Source organism: Sinocyclocheilus rhinocerous, unplaced genomic scaffold, assembly GCF_001515625.1.
Source record: "Sinocyclocheilus rhinocerous isolate Xijiao unplaced genomic scaffold, SAMN03320098_v1.1 scaffold2341, whole genome shotgun sequence".
Taxonomy (NCBI): Eukaryota; Metazoa; Chordata; class Actinopteri; order Cypriniformes; family Cyprinidae; genus Sinocyclocheilus; species Sinocyclocheilus rhinocerous.
Genome location: NW_015647626.1, coordinates 74,488 through 91,431, shown reverse-complemented (window position 1 = coordinate 91,431; position 16,944 = coordinate 74,488). Strand labels below are relative to the sequence as shown.

Sequence of the window (16,944 nt, the reverse complement as noted above, 5' to 3'; positions counted from 1 at the left end):
TGCCTTGTGAACTGGCCGAGCCTTAATGATTCTGTTTCTTTACATGTATTTGTTTACTGACCATTGCATGCAATCGTGAAATACAGCATTTTTTTTTATTGGCTATTCGTTGTGGGGGGAAAAAAAGAAGAAGATTTCGGGTTCGGGCTCTAAATTTAACTGTGCGCTCGGGTCGGGTCGGGTCAGACGATCTCGGGTACGGGTACGGGTACACAAATATGAAAGGTTGGGGAAAAATGCAATGAGACTTTTAAATAGGAGAGTAAATCACCAGTAGGTGGCGGCAAGTGACTGTTAATAAGTGAGCGTTTGAGTCAATGATTCAGTGGTCCATTCATAAAGACAGGCACTTGCTTCATTCTTGAATGAATCAGCCGTCTGAATGAATCGGTTGAACTAATGACTCAAATGCTCACTTATTAACAGTCACTTGCCGCCACCTACTGGTGATTTACTCTCCTATTTAAAAGTCTCATTGCATTTTTCCCCAACCTTTCATATTTGTGTACCCGTACCCGTACCCGAGATCGTCTGACCCGACCCGACCCGAGCGCACAGTTAAATTTAGAGCCCGAACCCGAAATCTTCTTCTTTTTTTCCCCCCACAACGAATAGCCAATAAAAAAAAATGCTGTATTTCACGATTGCATGCAATGGTCAGTAAACAAATACATGTAAAGAAACAGAATCATTAAGGCTCGGCCAGTTCACAAGGCAAAAGAAAAAAACACTTACCCGTTATGAAAGTTTATGAACATCAGGTGCAGCGGTCACATAAATTCTGCCGAGTTTTTGAATGGTTGTATACGATAAGACGATAATTCTTCCATCGTGCAAATTGGTTATTTTCGTCAGTTAAGGCTCATTAGCATTCGGCCTGCTTTAAATCAGACACAGAAATGCAGTGCGGTAAGATCGCATTTATTTGAATTAGCGCGCGAGAGAGAGAGAGAGAGAGAGAGAGAGATGAAAGTTGCGTGTGTGAACCTGCGTCTGCGCGTTTCTCTCTACAAGCAATGAGGCTTTTAGTTACTTCAAAAACAGCGATTTTACCCTCTCACGTTGCGAGTCAGTAGCCTGTCGAAGCTATTTTACTAATAAAAGTTTCCGTGCTGTGTTGTCGTGTGCAATAATGTGTGTGCATGCGTCTATGAAAGCAGCGTAGCCTACTGCATATCGTTTTAGTTTAGCTATAAACCCGAGCCCGACCCGAAGCACTTCATTAAACATTTACACGAACCAGACCCGACCCGAAAGTATTTCGGGACCCGTCGGGCTCGGGTAGCAGACCTCTAGTGCTGATATTCGGGAAACAGCGCTCTCTTGGTCGTCTCATGTTGCTTAACTAGGCTATATCATATGTTATAAATGTAAAAACTCAATTTTATCGCAGTATGTTTTACAAGTGTCTTTGTCTATGCTGTTGTGCTCATTTGTTGTGATTTCTCTCTCACACACAGATAGGCTGCGTGTGCCTCCGCTGGTGCGACCTTGTTACTGTCAATACATTATTCATTATCAATCGTCATTTATATCGAATGTAATAAAATCAGAATCATTCTCGCCGAAACTGCTCAACTGCACTTCCCCATTTCTTTCCGACTTTACGAAATTTACATTCTCTGCTCTAAATTTCACTCCTTCATGCCCAAACATCCACATTCCTGTGATCAGAGCTGAATTGTCAGCATCATTACTCCAGTCTTCAGTGTCACATGATCCTTCAGAAATAATTATATGATGCTGATTTGACGTTTAAGAAACATTTATGATTATTATCAGTGTTGTACAGTACAGCTCAACATGACACATTTTTCTGGATTCTTTGATGAGCAGAAAGTTCAAAAGAACAGCATTTATTTGAAATAGAAATCTTTTGTAACATCATAAATGTCATAATTTAGTGGATCTTTGCTAAATAAAAGTATTAATTTCTTAAAAAAAGAAATTACAGTTTTTTTACAGTAGTGTATATGCAGAAATTGACATTAAACTAGATTAAAAAGGCTGATTTAGGCAATGTTGTTTCCTGTTAGTTCATGATACTTAATGCAATAACTAATGTTAATAAACTGAATCTCATTGTTAAAGCATTAAAGTGTTATCTGTAGCATTGCTCGGGAGAGAGTTCATGTTAGTTAAATCGGATTGTTTAGAATCTGTCAAAACAACTAAAAGAAAACACTGCTGACAGGTGCGTTCCATATGTGAACCCTGGTATCATTAGATTGTAATGTTACTAGGTGTGTTTGGTTTGGGGCAGAGAGAGCGAGCATGTGCAATAGTGAAAAAGGAAACTCTGCCTTCTGCAAGAACCCAGCGTAATGTTACTAGGTGTGTTTGGTTTGGGGCAGAGAGAGCGAGTGCAATCAATAGTGAAAAAGGAAACTCTGCCTTCTGCAAGAACCCAGCGAAAAAAGTCCACGTATTGCATTTGTCCTGAAGTTTTATCATATACACACAAAATATTTGCTAATATTTATACACACACACACACACACACACACACACACACACACACACACACACAGAACGCACTGATGATATTCTACACCAGACATTATAAGTGCTGTATTTCTGGAGTTTCAATAAAAACATTTTCAAAAGTCTTTGTAGTGCCAAAAGAGCATCCTAACATCCCACTCACAGTCCATCCTGCAGGTCATCGCTGTGGCCGGGTCAGTTGTCTGCCAGATATTTACCTGTAGAATACAAAAACAGCCCATCTTTATATCAGATTCTGCATAAAAATAAACTTCAGGGTTCGTACAGATACTATAATGAAACACCAGGAATTTCAATAATTTTTTAAGCACTATTCTATTTGGGAGGTTTTCCAGGATTACAATTGGACCAGTGGTTAAAATGTTTACTTGCCCTTCCACAAAACAAATAAATGCATTAAACCCCCGCCCCCCCCCCTCAAATTCAACTCAAATATTTCTTAAAAGACGTACCTGCAGAAAACCTTTTTTTAACCAGGGAGAGTCTGTAGCCTGAACCTACGAGTTGAAAATCACAGCCAGACAGATTGCTGCCCTCACTAGTGAACTGCACTGCCAGCTGAGATGGTCTGCTGGGGCCCTCGGCTAACTGGAAGCGAGCCAGAAGAGCGCCCACCCCTGACACACGGACACACAATGACAGGACAACAGATTTATATCCTACCAGAGTGTTTATTCACACAGTACATTTGTTAACATTTGCATTGGCATGTTTACGGGGGTTAACAACAATGACCAGACAACTACTGCACACAACTTGTATTAGTGGAACTGGATCTGTGGAAATGCTGCCACAGGTCTGCTCTGGTCTTGTATGTCATCACTGTTTAATCACATTTAACCTTTTGCCTGGTGTAATGAAGTTTGAGCAACTGTAAAAAGTGCATGAATATTTAATGAGGCAAGTACCTAGGCTGTTCATGATTGGTCCTAGCACCACTGTTTGACACTGCATAGAGTTCTGCAGTGATGATGTATTTTTGTAGGCCAACCCGTAAGCGAAAATCACCACGGTTTTCCTTGACAAAAAACCCAACAGGACTTTACCACTGGCTTTTGGATAAATGCAGAAAATTAGCTCTTGCCTGACGTCAACGTAGCAATCACTAAGCTTCTGAAAACTCATTCTATCTTTTAACTCCGATTTTAAATGAAAACTCATTTAAAATCTACAAGGATGTAAAAGATAGTTGATGCCATTTAATGTCCCGACAGCCTCTGTAGACCCAGTTAGTCACTTGTTAGGAATCACCTTTTTCAAGAAACGAAAAAATCATAAAATTCATGCATGGGTTATAATTGATGTAATATAAGAATAAAATGTGAAAATATATTTTGAGCTTGTGTTCACCCCAGACCTTATTTCACATTTAAAAAACCCAATGGCTTCAGGACGATGGAACCAGAAGTTCAAAAACGATAACTTGTTTCCTGGTTGTAAGACTCCTGCAGCACTTTTGACACAAATTCATACAAATTCCTGTCCTCTCACAGAATTCCTTCGCCCTCAACGCCTGATCAAAAATGTATATTATTGTGATATCTTGTTCCATCTAATCAAAATATCTTTAGTTGACCATTTATCATTATTCTTAGCTACTAGGCTAAGAAAACTAAGGTTAATCTGACTTTTTTTTTTACTTTGGTAATGTGATATGTAATTTAAAAACATTAATTAACATTAATTTATAAATACTCAAAAAATGACTGCTTACCTTTTTACCTACACAAAAGAAGATTGGACTGCATGCCATTTTTAAAAATATCTTCTTTTGTGTCCCACAGAAGAAAGAATGTCAAGTTTAGAATGACATGAAGGTGAATAAATGATGACAGAATTTAATTATTTGGGTGAACTATCCTATAAACATAATGCATAACATACCTTTTGAGATTTGGTTTGAAATTTGAGTTTGATTTGTGTATAAATATGTTGCATAACTCAAAAGTAGAGCAATACGACAAGAGCATTTCCATTTATTTATTTCAGTTTGAGCAAACTGCAGTTGGGAGTGAAAGCAGATGACAAGCCTCTGCAGTGAATGGAGACGTTTCATCCGCTCAGCTTGCAGAAAGAACAGCAACTTGCCAGCACTTGTGCCACCCGAACAGCCTTACATTAATGACCTCAGCATCATATAGCTGCGGTTCAGGTCTTTCAACCAGGGTATTTTTTACATGATTTCTATAAAAAAATTCTAAAATTCCATTCAACGCTGCCATGGAATCATGTATGCTAAATAGTGTAATGCAGAAACAGCTAGTTGGGCTTTATGAATCCTTTCCTTGAGTAATTTAATTGACTACCGTTGGTGCATGCTGCCACATTGTACAGTTGCCAACATGAGCAAAGCATTCTTGCAAAGCTGTTAGAGGGCTTCCCTTCCATTAAGCTACTATCGAAAAAACATTTACCTCCATTTTCAGACCTCTGTGAGAGCTCTGGGATCTTCCATGCTATTTTCTGTGTCTCTGGGTTCCTTTAAATGCAACCAATGGGCAAACATTACTATACATCAGCACACTGCTGTTGATTTGCATTGTGATTTTCTTGACAGATCCTCACCAGGTGGCAGGTGGGAGCATAGCCTGCAGTTTGTTCACGCCGCCGTCCACAGCTGCCACGAAGTGGATTTTGGTGAGTGGTGTGGGTGTGGGCATGGCCTCTATGTTGTATTTATAGTCTATCCTGAGGTCTGTGCTGTTGGCATCACCGCGCCAGCTCACCGCAAGGTTCAGCGGAGTGGACTGGATGCCTTGAGTGAACACCTGTAAGCACAAATCTCAAATCTCACACACTACTACAAAAACATCTGAGAGTATGTTAAATTTTTATTTAAATTATATAGATACTAACGGATCATGTTCATATTTAAAATCTCACCTGGTACTTCAGCATGTCCACGTTGTAATATGTGGCCTGTGGCTTCTGCTCAGCCACTTTCTTCAGGTGACTCAACAAGCTTGACATATTGACCCAGAACTCTTTCGAATCACCTGTAGGTGGCGTGGTGTTGCTGCAGGGCGAAATTATTAGCAGAATAAATCTCACACAATATTTATACTTGCTGCACACAATATTGTATTCACTAAACACTCAAAAATATTTACTAAAAAATTCATAAAAAGCAATTAAAAATATAAAATCTGTACATTTGTAAAATGACCACTTTTGTTGTTAATTCGTTAGTTAACAGGCTGATTCAGATCATTTCAAAATGACCAATATATAATTATTCTGCAAATAATTGCAGTCCAATATATATCAGTCTGTCACTAAACAAGAAACCTTTTGTTTTACATTTACAAAAAAATTTAAAAATAATAAATTCAGAATTATTGGTCAATAACAGCAATTTAGTGGATGTTTATTTCAATGAACTGGTTTAAAAATTATTAATCGATTGACCTAAGACATTGAAATGAGTTCTCAGAAGTTACTTTATGTGCAGTAAAACAGCCTGAGCATTAAGTTATTGCATCTTATACAGTAGTGTTTTTTCAGTATTATTTAAATACTATTATAGTATTCAATGATAGTTTCAGAAATAAAGATGACCAAATAAATTTAACAGCTGTGGTGGTGGTTATGGCATATATCTCAAACTACCCTTCCATCAGGCATCCTTCCATTCCATACAGTAATCAGCTTCATTTTCAATGGGTTTGTGCTCAGAAAACTACACAAATATTATAAGTGAGAGCGCGAGACGCGAGTGCAACGGTGATAGATGTCCCTCTAGAAAATACGTGAACGGCTTGGTTTCAGCTTTGATATAAACAAGATCTTCTCCGCATTGATGTTCTCTTTTTCCGCAATATTTTTAATGAACAAAGCAGCAGCGTCGCATCTAGTGGCTTCAACTGGATAGGCTAACAAAAACATTATAATGCAACGACACTTACATCGTCATCACATCTCGTGCGCCACTGATAAGGCTGCCTCCTTAACGCACAACTAAAATTCGAAAGCAACGTTTTTGCATTCGAATGTGGATTTTTATTTTAAATTCGATGAATATTCGAAATTCGATTTTTTTTTGACAGCCCTAGTTTCAATGAGCTTTTATTTTGTTTTCAGTTAAATTTTTTTTCTATTTTGTTATTTTAGTACTTACAAATATTTCAGTTGGTCACCAAGACAACATTTCTGAGTTTAATCTAATATTTATATTAGCTTTATTTCAATTAACAAAACAACTTTTAATAGTTTTAGTTAACAGTAACAACACTGTTATACAGTAGCTATGCTTTTGAATAAATTATATAAACTGTTCCAAATGTTGTGCTGTTTACGGTTTCAAATTGCACAGTATATCTGTATCATATTGGTTATTAGCTGATATTACAATGTTTAAATGTATCTGTAGTGTTCATTGTTGATACATATACAGTATATAATGTATATATATCAGCTGATATTGGATGTTTAATTGTTCATGCTTATTTTTCCTATTTTCACACTGAGATTACCTTTACTGCCATCTAACACTCACATACAGTTAATCAGTTAAATACTAATAATTTAATAACACTGGCAAATATGTTTCGCAGATCTCAAAATGAATAGCTATTTCATACAGTACATTATAATGTTGTGTAGCCTAAATTTGCTCGTAGCATTTAGTTTTTTTGTGTTTTAGACAAAATAATGTAGAATTCGTAATACTGACCATGATTAGCATCAGCCATAATCTTAATATCTCAACAACCCTATTTCCGACTTCTACCCCTTCAGTTTTACTAGAACCAAACAAAATTCTCCTTTACAGTGGGACGATTTACAAACCATTTCTGAAATGGCTTGACTGAATCATTAAAAAGCCCGGTTCAAAAGAACGATTCCCTCACTAGTGGGACATCACTATATATTACCAGCACAGAAGCTGTGGGTTGGGAAGGACCTGCTCCAGCCGATTGTACTGGCTGATGGTGAAGGTCAGCACTGGTGGACTGGGATGGCTGGAGAAGTGTCTGGTGATCCCTGCTGGGAAAGACAGCACCATCTCACCAGTGATCTTCACCAGACACCTACAACACACAGTAAGACATGAGAGACGATTAAGGACAGTTTCATTCAACTAAATGTGAACTAAATTCAAAAGGTGACTTCAAAATGTGCTCTGTGGCCTACTTAGTGGGATCTGCTCCTTTAAAGTAGGCGCTGATGGTCTCTGTGAAGGCGGCTGCCACTGGTAGAGTGTCCTGGGGTCCCATTGTGAGAGGACTTGGACCTCGGGAACACGCTGAAATACAGAAGTAGATCTAATATCATGCAAAGCTCACACAACTTTCTGAAATTAAGAAGGCATTATTCCTCACGCATCATAATCAGCAATAGCTGTTGTGGCCCACCTGATACAGAGAGGTTGAGCTCTCGGCCTAGAGTAGGTGTGGAAGCTGCGCTCAGAGAGGTGACGGAGGAGATGGAGGAGGTGCTCTCAGCTCTGGCCAGAGGAGCAAAGGGTGGAGGACTCCACGAGTGGATGGGGGGACTGAAGGGACGGGCCTGAGGAGAAACAAAAACAACAGCCTGAACCAGACATACTGAAAAGCACTCCTTGTGATTTCATAAGGAGCTCAAATGTTTCACAGCAGTGGAGAAAGTCGACTGATGCAGTCATACCAGATCTGCTAGGTTTGGTTTTCCAGGTGGCAGTTTAGGTCGTGATGATGGTCTTGGTGGTAGAGGTGGGATCGGACTGCCAGCAGACAGGGGAGTGCCGGCACGTGCGGGAGAGGACGGCCCTGAGAACATAAAATCAGATTACTATTATACTGTAAAAAGTGCTAACCTGCAATTGTTACCTTAAAGATTTCAATTCAATTCAAGTTTATTTGTATAGCACTTTTCACGATGCAAATCGTTGCAAAGCAGCTCTACAGAAAATTTAAGTTTCTACATTATATTTAGTAATAGCTTATCAGTGGTGACTATCTCAAGTTGATGTCCATATGGCAGAAATGTACAGTAAAAATCAAGCAGTTAGTTCATGTGAACCCATATTTAACCCATAAGAATGGGTTTTGTTGGTTTAAATTGATGTAAAAAGATTGCTTCAGTGACACTAAATGATACTTTTGACCAGTTATTTTAGATGTTACTATTTTTAGGTTTTGATTTTTTTTTTGGTGTTATTATTATTGTAATGCAAATGCTAAGATAACAAAAATTTCAACAATCATATAATCAGATAATTCCATTAAGGTTCATGTTGACCTGTTGATTTCTAAAATGTATAGTTTTATAAATAATAATAATAATAAACAATTAAAATAATGGCATTTTATTTATTTTATGTGGATTATTAATAATACTGAATGAGTTTAGAATATTAATAATACTATTCCTTGTTTCAGACGTTCATTACAAACTGTTCATTTGTTTTCACAGAGAAGGCGAAAACTGTAGTATGCTGTAAAGAACCATTTAAATCTAATTAATAATCTAATTTATTTCTCTTTACAAAATGTGATATTGCCATTTTGGGTGCCATTAAGGCAGCAGAACTACCACTGTAAAAACTACAACTTTGGTTTAATATGCGCAGTCATAGAAGCAGCTCCGGGTGTCTATTTTTCTGCAGTATTGACAGCCCTTTAGTACAAAGCCCTGCACATGACATGCAGGGGAAAAAAACAAGATATCATGGTCACAAATAAAAATATGTTCCCATAACTTAACGATTAGTGACCTTGTTTTAATTCAATCGTGACTAAGACATAACTGAATTAAAACAAGGGAACAAATCAGTAAAATATGGTCACGATTGAACTAAAACAAGGGAATTAATAAAACATGCACTGTAAAAAAATATTAAGATCTTGCAAATGTAAAAAAAAAAAATCTTAGTACTAATTTCCCCTAGCTTTTTCTTGTTTACTCAACTTTTGTAAAAAAGCTGTTATACTGATTGAAAAGTTGGCAGATATACAAAAAATGTTTAGTTGAGTTAACTTAAGATTGTTAGTTTTCTAGAGATGTGCAACAATTCTATAACAAACTTTTTTCCGAGTTGTGGCAACTCAACATTTTTTGTCTGTAGAACTCAAATACCTGAAGTTGATTGAACAAAAAAATGCATTAAGAATGGTATTAAGAAATAATGTTATAACTGAAAACTGCAATAACAGTGTCCAAGTCAAAAACTGAAAACACTGACACAATATTAACAAAACATTTATTCAAAAGAGAAATGTTTTTAAGACAATGTTTTCAAACATTTCACCCAAAAATGATAATTCTCTCATTTATTCCCTTATGTCTCAAACCCATATTTATATATCTTAAAAGTTTTGAAACCCTTTTACTTTGCATTGTATGGATGTAAACATACCAGTCTATGAAAATATCTAAAATATCTTTGTGTTCTAGTCATACGAGTTTGAGATCAATACATAGAAATGCTATCACCACAACATAAAAATCCTGTAATACCATGCTTTTTAAATTCACAAATATTTAAGCCAAAGCGATTCAACACTGCAATAGTGAAATTAAACACTGCAGTTAAAACCGTTTTACAAAACTCTGCCACTAAATATGAAACATGACTAAACAGTAGCATGTACATGAGAGACACAAACTTTCAAAATCTGAAGGATGGTCTATAAAATAAAAGTGCACCTATCTGCAAAACACTCAAATGTGTATTTTAGTCCAAAGAGTACCATTAAAGCAGTGGGAAAAGTCAGATGGTCCTCCATTACCACAGTTTCCTCCAGGATGATGCAGAAGTTTAGTCATCTCTTTGTTCTCTGTGAGAGCTCGTCCTCCATGACTTCAAGGATGCCCATTTTCGCTCCTCTTTATCAGTGTCCTAAAGGCCCTTTCACACGGGACGCGGCAAGCGGTGGAATCGCCACGCGGCTGCCGCTTTCTCTTGTAGTGGAAGCGTTTTGTGCAGTTGAGGCGGTGGTCGCGTTGTGGTCTCGGAGCAGACGTTGCCATAGTTACAATTGTCAACATCACCTTTGTATTTACTAAAAACTAAATAAAACATAACGGAAATTTGTGTTTGTGTCATTCTGCCATTAATTGTCGTCATTATTTACCTTTTTTTTTTCCGTTTGGCACAAGTGAAGTTGTTTTTGATGATTTGCCTAAAGAGCATAGGCCTACCTGTGAGGTCACGATTGAAGTAAAAATTTGAATGAAATATAATTCTGTCAGGACCACTAGCGTCAAATATGATTGACAATTAGCATACAGTTTGGATTGGCGGTATGGTTCTGTTCTGGGCAAGAACTCCCTGCGCATCCATGCAGCCTAGCATGGATGAGAGCAGGGAGAGCAGCGATAACCCCCCCAGGGTAAACAGAACAGAACCAACATAAATGTATTGCAGATATTGTTAAAGTTCAATCATTTTAGTCTGTTCACTAATTTTAGAATTAGTCTGATTCAAAGGAGAATCAGAAGGCTGAATCCTGACTGACAGAGGAGGAGCTGGGGATGGAGGAGCGTAATTAGCTATTGAGCAATGCGAAAACTGATGATAATACTGAGGGACCTTATATATGAATGCTTAGATAGGTGTCGTATTCCTATAGGTAGATGGGGATCAGCTGAGAGTCAGCTGATGCGAGCTTGACTAACGTGACCTGCCAGAACTAACGCTACGCTTGATTTTTATTTATGTCTCTGTATGAGATTTTAGATAGGTCATACAGTTCTGGGAAATCTATTACACTTAAAACAATCTTCTCCTCTATTTTTCCAATGGCCAGTTCAGCTAAATGTTCACTGATTGGTTGAGACCGACGCGGCTGCCGCTGCCGCTCACAAAAAGATAAAATATTTTTATCTTTGGCGGCGCCTGCCGCGAAGCGCCGTGCCCGTGGAAGCGGCAGGATTTTGGGTGCACGAGCACCGCTTGCGCTCCGCCTCCGCGCCGCCAGCGAAACCGCCCGCGTTTTGCCGCTTTCCGCATGTCTCCCATTGAGAATGAACTAGACACTCGCGACTGCCGCGTACCGCGAAACTGCCCGCGTTTTGCCGCTTTCCGCATGTCTCCCATTGAGAATGAACTAGACACTTGCGACTGCCGCGTACCGTGTGAAAGGGCCTTAAGAAAGAATTATATAATTGTATTGAAAACTGGTTGAGCAAGAGTGTAAATATAAAAATCAAAGCTCAAATACGCTCTTTCAAACAAAACATGGCGCATTTTGTGCTAACCTGATGTAAACACTTGATGAAAACAACCCACAAGCACCTTTATTAAATATAACCACACATTTCATAAATGAATGGTGATCAACGAAAATATGAGAAGAACAAAATTTAGAAACCTACCAAATAAATCTTGAAGATTCCGTTCCCTGAGGCAAAACGGGGGTCCCCATAGAGCCATATTGTGTCTGTGATGGGCTGTCTGTTGCCTGTAGGAGGGAAAAAAATATATAGTTTACATCTGTATAATTCCTTGTCATAAATTTATGAGAAAACAAAACTCAAGTAGACAAAATAACTGTCAATGAAAGTGTATAACCGCTATTTCCAAGGGATTCATAAGCATAGGAATTATACTGGCTTGTTAAAATTTTTCAGGATAATTCTCATTTCACTTTTTTGGTCTACTGAATACAAACTCAACTTGTTCAACAACAAACAAAAGCACTGGAGGAATAATTCTTGGCAGAAAATTACCAGTACATTTTCCATTAAATTTACAGACATTTCCTTCAACCCTAAAACACTGCATGCAATGCGGAATTCAAAACACAGGTAAAACACTTGTGCAAAAAAAATAAATAAAAAATTGAAAATTGAAAGAACTGAAAACTGAAAGTTTTCTTCAATACAAACATTGTGAAAATCACACAGGTCACAGTTAAATATAGCATGCACTGCCCTTTTATCAGAATTTATGTGGACCCCAAGTAGTTAAGTAGTAGTTTTTAACGCACCTGGTTTATTGAAAGTGCAGAAGAATCAGGGTACAGGCACAAGGGTACACCCAATGCTTGAGCCTGTAGTGTTTCAGCAGCAGATTTTGACTGGTGCCGGTGTGTTTCTAGTACCTGTAATGAATTAAGTGTGCTCTCAGGATCTGCATAAGGAAATACACAAATGTGAATTATCAGGTTAATAAAATGCAAATGAATGCACAGACTTTAAAACGCTAGGCATCATACACTTACCGACTCTGTAAATAGTCACAGAAGAAACACTGGCCATCACTAAACAACTGAGGATCACAAACTACCAGACTTACAAGATGTTCCGATCACAAACTCACGCAGAAACATGCGCCTTGTTGCTAGGAGACGCATGATAAATGAAAACAGTACATGTTCTAAAATCGCCTCAAAATATCAAACATGTTTGATCTCCTCCGACTGGATGGAATAGAAATCTGAATCTAAAAAATCGTATGTGACCATCATAAACTACACGTATATATGCACGATTTCCAAACGCAACTTAATTGTGCAGCAAAATCCATTGCAACAAAAGACAAAAACTTAGTTATTTCATATAAAAGGATTAAAATACAGCTAGATTTAAACATTCAGTAATGTTTGATAACTTACAAAGAAAATGTAACGTTAGTGGTGTTTTTTCTTCTTCTAAATAACCAATATCAACTAAGTTAACTGGGGAAAAGTGTGACTTTAAGAAAAAACAATGATCATCAAAAACCAAAGAAGCACACTTACCATAAACACATTCCTCTGGATTATTGCCACGTGCTCTTCTTTCATAAACACTCTTCTTCGGCCGCTTGCTGAACACTTGTCTCTCCCGCGTTGAAAAGTTTGAAGCCTTGAAAAGTTTACGTTGACGTACTATACGCAACCAGCACGTACTGAGGGCGTGGTTTAGCGCGCGAGAGAAAATAATGCCGTCATCAGAAAACATCCCGATAATATTTTTTAAATGTACGGTTTATTTAAAAATAACAATTCATTAGAACAGTCCATACGAGTTAATTGTGTTCTGAACTAGTGAGATGAACGCATAGACATTTTCTAATACAGTGTACAGAATTATTATTATTATTGTTCTTGTTGTTATTGTACAATATTATGATCTTACAATTATACATTAAAGAGCGTTTAATTTCTTTTAAAAATCACTAAACAACCATTTTTCTTCATTGTCCTGAAGTAAACAACAGTTTACATTTTATTCCAAAAATTAGCATTTGTTTTTTACTATATGGGTGGGCAGTCATAAATGAGATTGACTTTTTTATAAGTTGGATTTTATAAGTTGGCAGAGGTTTTTTTGGATGAACTTGCTGATGAAGTGCTGTTCACTTAACTCATCTTTTTAAAGGGGTCATATGATGCGATTTAAATTTTTCCTTTCTCTTTGGAGTGTTACAAGCTCTTGGTGCATAAAGAAGATCTGTAAAGTTGCAAAGACTTAAGTCTCAAATCCAAAGAGATATTCTTTATAAAAGTTAAGAGTCAGCCACGCCTACCTAAAACGGGTCGTTCTAACACGCCCCCACATGTCTACATCACGATGTGGGAAGATTGCATAACGCCGCCCAAATGTTCAAGCAAAGAAAGAAGGCGTAACTTTTATTCTCACTGTTGTGGAGACGCTGTGTGTTTCGTTGTGAAAGCGAAACTACTTTGTTTGGCCTTCCAAAAGAGGACCATATCTGCTTCGTCATGCCTAGAGCTGATCCGTGCTGATCGCTGAGGAAATACACGGACAAATGTTCATGCAAAGAAAGAAGGCGTAACTTTTATTCTCGCTGTAGTATTGTTGCTGCCGCCATGTCGTGAAGGCGCTGTGTGATTCGTTGTGAAAGCTAAACTACTTTGTTTGGTCTCCAAAAGAGGACGATATCTGCTTCGTCATGCCTGGAGCTGATCCATGCTGGTTGCTGAGGAAATCCTACAACTTTGCGCTGTGGATCGCCGGATCGGCTTTCACCGTGGACGAAGCGGAGTCCAGCCCAGAGTTGTCACATGCCCTTCCGGACGCTCCTTCGTCGAAATCACCATTCTCAAGCCCGCCCGCAGCCGCTCACTCAAAATCAGAGCACACCTCGCTTTTTCAGACTGATGAGCTTTGTAAAAATCGACGCGTTTCAGAAAGGCGGGGCATAGAGGAGAAACAATAATGTACAGTATGTGGAAAATAATGTGTTTTTTGAACCTTAAACCGCATAAACACATTTCATTACACCAAATACACAAAACAATGTTCTTTTTAGCAGCATCATATGACCCCTTTAAGTTTATGGAAAAAAACTTAGTTTAAGCTGAATAAGTGTATTAAACTTAGTTGTACTGACTTTTTCATGGATTTTTTGCTGAGCCAGCAAAACAAAACCAGTCATTTAAACTTTTTCAAGTTGTTTTTTACAGTGTGACCAAAAATGAATAATTTATAGAAACAAATTAATCTGTGGCGGCAACATCTATTTTCCCTTCAGCATGCCATTTGTGCTACTTAAAAATTTAGACAAAGGAAATCATGAAATTTGAGTGTGCTAGCCATTAAGACAGCATTCATAGTTTTATTTAAACTTACACAAAAACATTTGTCTGTCTGTTGCTAATCATCGAAACTGTAACAATCTAACACTACATTGTTTCACACTGTACAAGTTCGGCACCACAATGCAGAGTTAACACTACAAAAGTGGTGCTAATCCGGCTCCGGAGCAAGGTTTCATAACCCCATTTAAAAATGTTTAATTATAAGTGAGGTTTAGAACAGAGATAACCCTGGGTTATGCACAGTGTGAAAAGCCCTAATGTGTCATTATGTTTTTCCATACTATGGAAGTCATTGGGGACCAACTACTGTTTGGTTATGCACATTCTACAAAATATGTTCAACAGAAGAAACTCACACAGGTTTGGAACTTGAGGGTGAGTAAATGATGACAGAATTTTCCATTTTGGGTGAACTATACCTTTAAGTAAGAACATCAAACTCACCACTGCCAGGTCCTGGGGAGCCCATCACACTCCTGTAAGTAGGAGGTGGAAGTGGAGGTGGGGTTCCTCTGAAGCTTCCTGCTGTGAGGTCTTTGGGTGACGTGCCAAACACAGCAATCTCATCCCTTATGCCCACCAGGTCAGGGGTTCTTCTGCTGTCATCTTTCAAGGCAAGAGGGGAAGGTATGGCTCCATGTGGAGGGTGGTCTGCTGGCAGGAAGGGCAGTCCAGGGCTGGCAGGGGTGAGGGGGGACTCTTGGGCGAGCTCTGACTCTGGGAGCTGAAAGCAGCAGGGAAGGTACAGGGGACTCAGAGGAGAGTCTGAGGGCGGTGGTGGTGGAGGTGAATCTGGAGGTGGGATGGAGTGGAGTGGGGGAGGGGGCGAGACGGGTGGCGGCAGGTTGAGAGGCGAGGTCGGGGGCGAGTCCGCGGGGGAAGAGGACAGAGGTGGGGAAGGGGCGGGTTCATCTGGCGGAGGAGGTCTGGCGGGAGAGCCTTCGCTGAAGCTCACCCAGCTGCACTGCACCACATCTGATCCAGACCTGGGCGTCTCAACAGGCCCAAAAACACTGTCCAAGTCAGGCATGGACGCCCCTCTGGATGGGTCAGATAATGGGGCATCCTGACAGGCCGAAGCTGATCCATCTCCTCTGACACTAGGAACCACACTATAATAACCTGCTCAGACAGAACGACAATGAGCTGTCAAATACTCTTCCATTCTTTCACCACTACAAACTAGGGGTGTGTGATATTTATTGTCAAAATTCAATATTCAAAGCGCGTTTTTTCCCCCAAAGGTATCAGCATGATTGCAAATATGATATTGATTTTATACAGTTCAACAAGTCAATATTGAGAGTTACATTTTACACAATATTGTCTGTTTTTGCTCAGCAATGAAAATATTTCCGAACAAAGCTGCAGTGTGTATCTGAGCAACACAGTGGTGTTCCGTTCCTGAACGAATCAGTGGTTTTAAACAAATCAGTGATTTTGTTGCTTCGTTGCTGAAGGAGTCAGCCATTTGAACAAATCGGTTGAATGAATGACTCAATGACTCACTCATTGAGACAGTGACTTGGCACCACCTACTGGCAATTTAAGTTTCAAATTTAAAGTAATATTTATTTAAAAAAAATAATAATTTAAACAATTTCAATATTTAAGCGATTTATTTTTTTTAATATTATTCTCATAGCATTATCTATACAATTGTAATTGGAGTGTAAATAGATCTAAATTGTTTCTTTGCCACTCCTGGAATGCAAAAATTGATTTTTGCCAATACTGATTTAATTTCATAATTATTCTAGCTAAATTTATTGATTTAAATGTAAGAATTTGACATAAAAGATGATCAATCAATTCAATAGTAAGGTTAGAAAAAAATGGCCTTATAAAGATAAAAATGTCCCTGGAAATCACTTTAAAGGTGGGGTAAGCGATTTTTCAAAAATGCTTTAGAAAACTGTTTCGGGCCCACTAGCAAAACAAACTTGTCGCCAATCAGCAGTAAGGGGCG

The 16,944-nt window shown here is 38.5% G+C and overlaps 1 protein-coding gene across 4 annotated transcripts in view; it reads right to left on the bottom strand.

The window, feature by feature from the left end:
• The window catches only part of LOC107709351 (SH3-containing GRB2-like protein 3-interacting protein 1), a 32,374-nt gene that overhangs the window by 4,481 nt on the left and 10,949 nt on the right, over window positions 1–16,944 (bottom strand). For 3 of the 4 annotated variants that reach the window (XM_016513802.1, XM_016513805.1, XM_016513804.1), the window contains 10 exons: window positions 15,420–16,097; window positions 8,131–8,252; window positions 7,860–8,013; window positions 7,639–7,750; window positions 7,380–7,535; window positions 5,389–5,521; window positions 5,071–5,273; window positions 4,920–4,984; window positions 2,958–3,122; window positions 2,355–2,702 (listed from right to left, as the gene is read on the bottom strand). In XM_016513802.1, the coding sequence (XP_016369288.1) occupies window positions 2,680–2,702; window positions 2,958–3,122; window positions 4,920–4,984; window positions 5,071–5,273; window positions 5,389–5,521; window positions 7,380–7,535; window positions 7,639–7,750; window positions 7,860–8,013; window positions 8,131–8,252; window positions 15,420–16,097 (1,811 nt within the window). In that variant the 3' untranslated portion in view covers window positions 2,355–2,679. Of the gene's footprint in view, window positions 1–2,354; window positions 2,703–2,957; window positions 3,123–4,919; window positions 4,985–5,070; window positions 5,274–5,388; window positions 5,522–7,379; window positions 7,536–7,638; window positions 7,751–7,859; window positions 8,014–8,130; window positions 8,253–15,419; window positions 16,098–16,944 lie in introns of those variants that run through there. The other variant, XM_016513803.1, reaches the window with a different exon arrangement.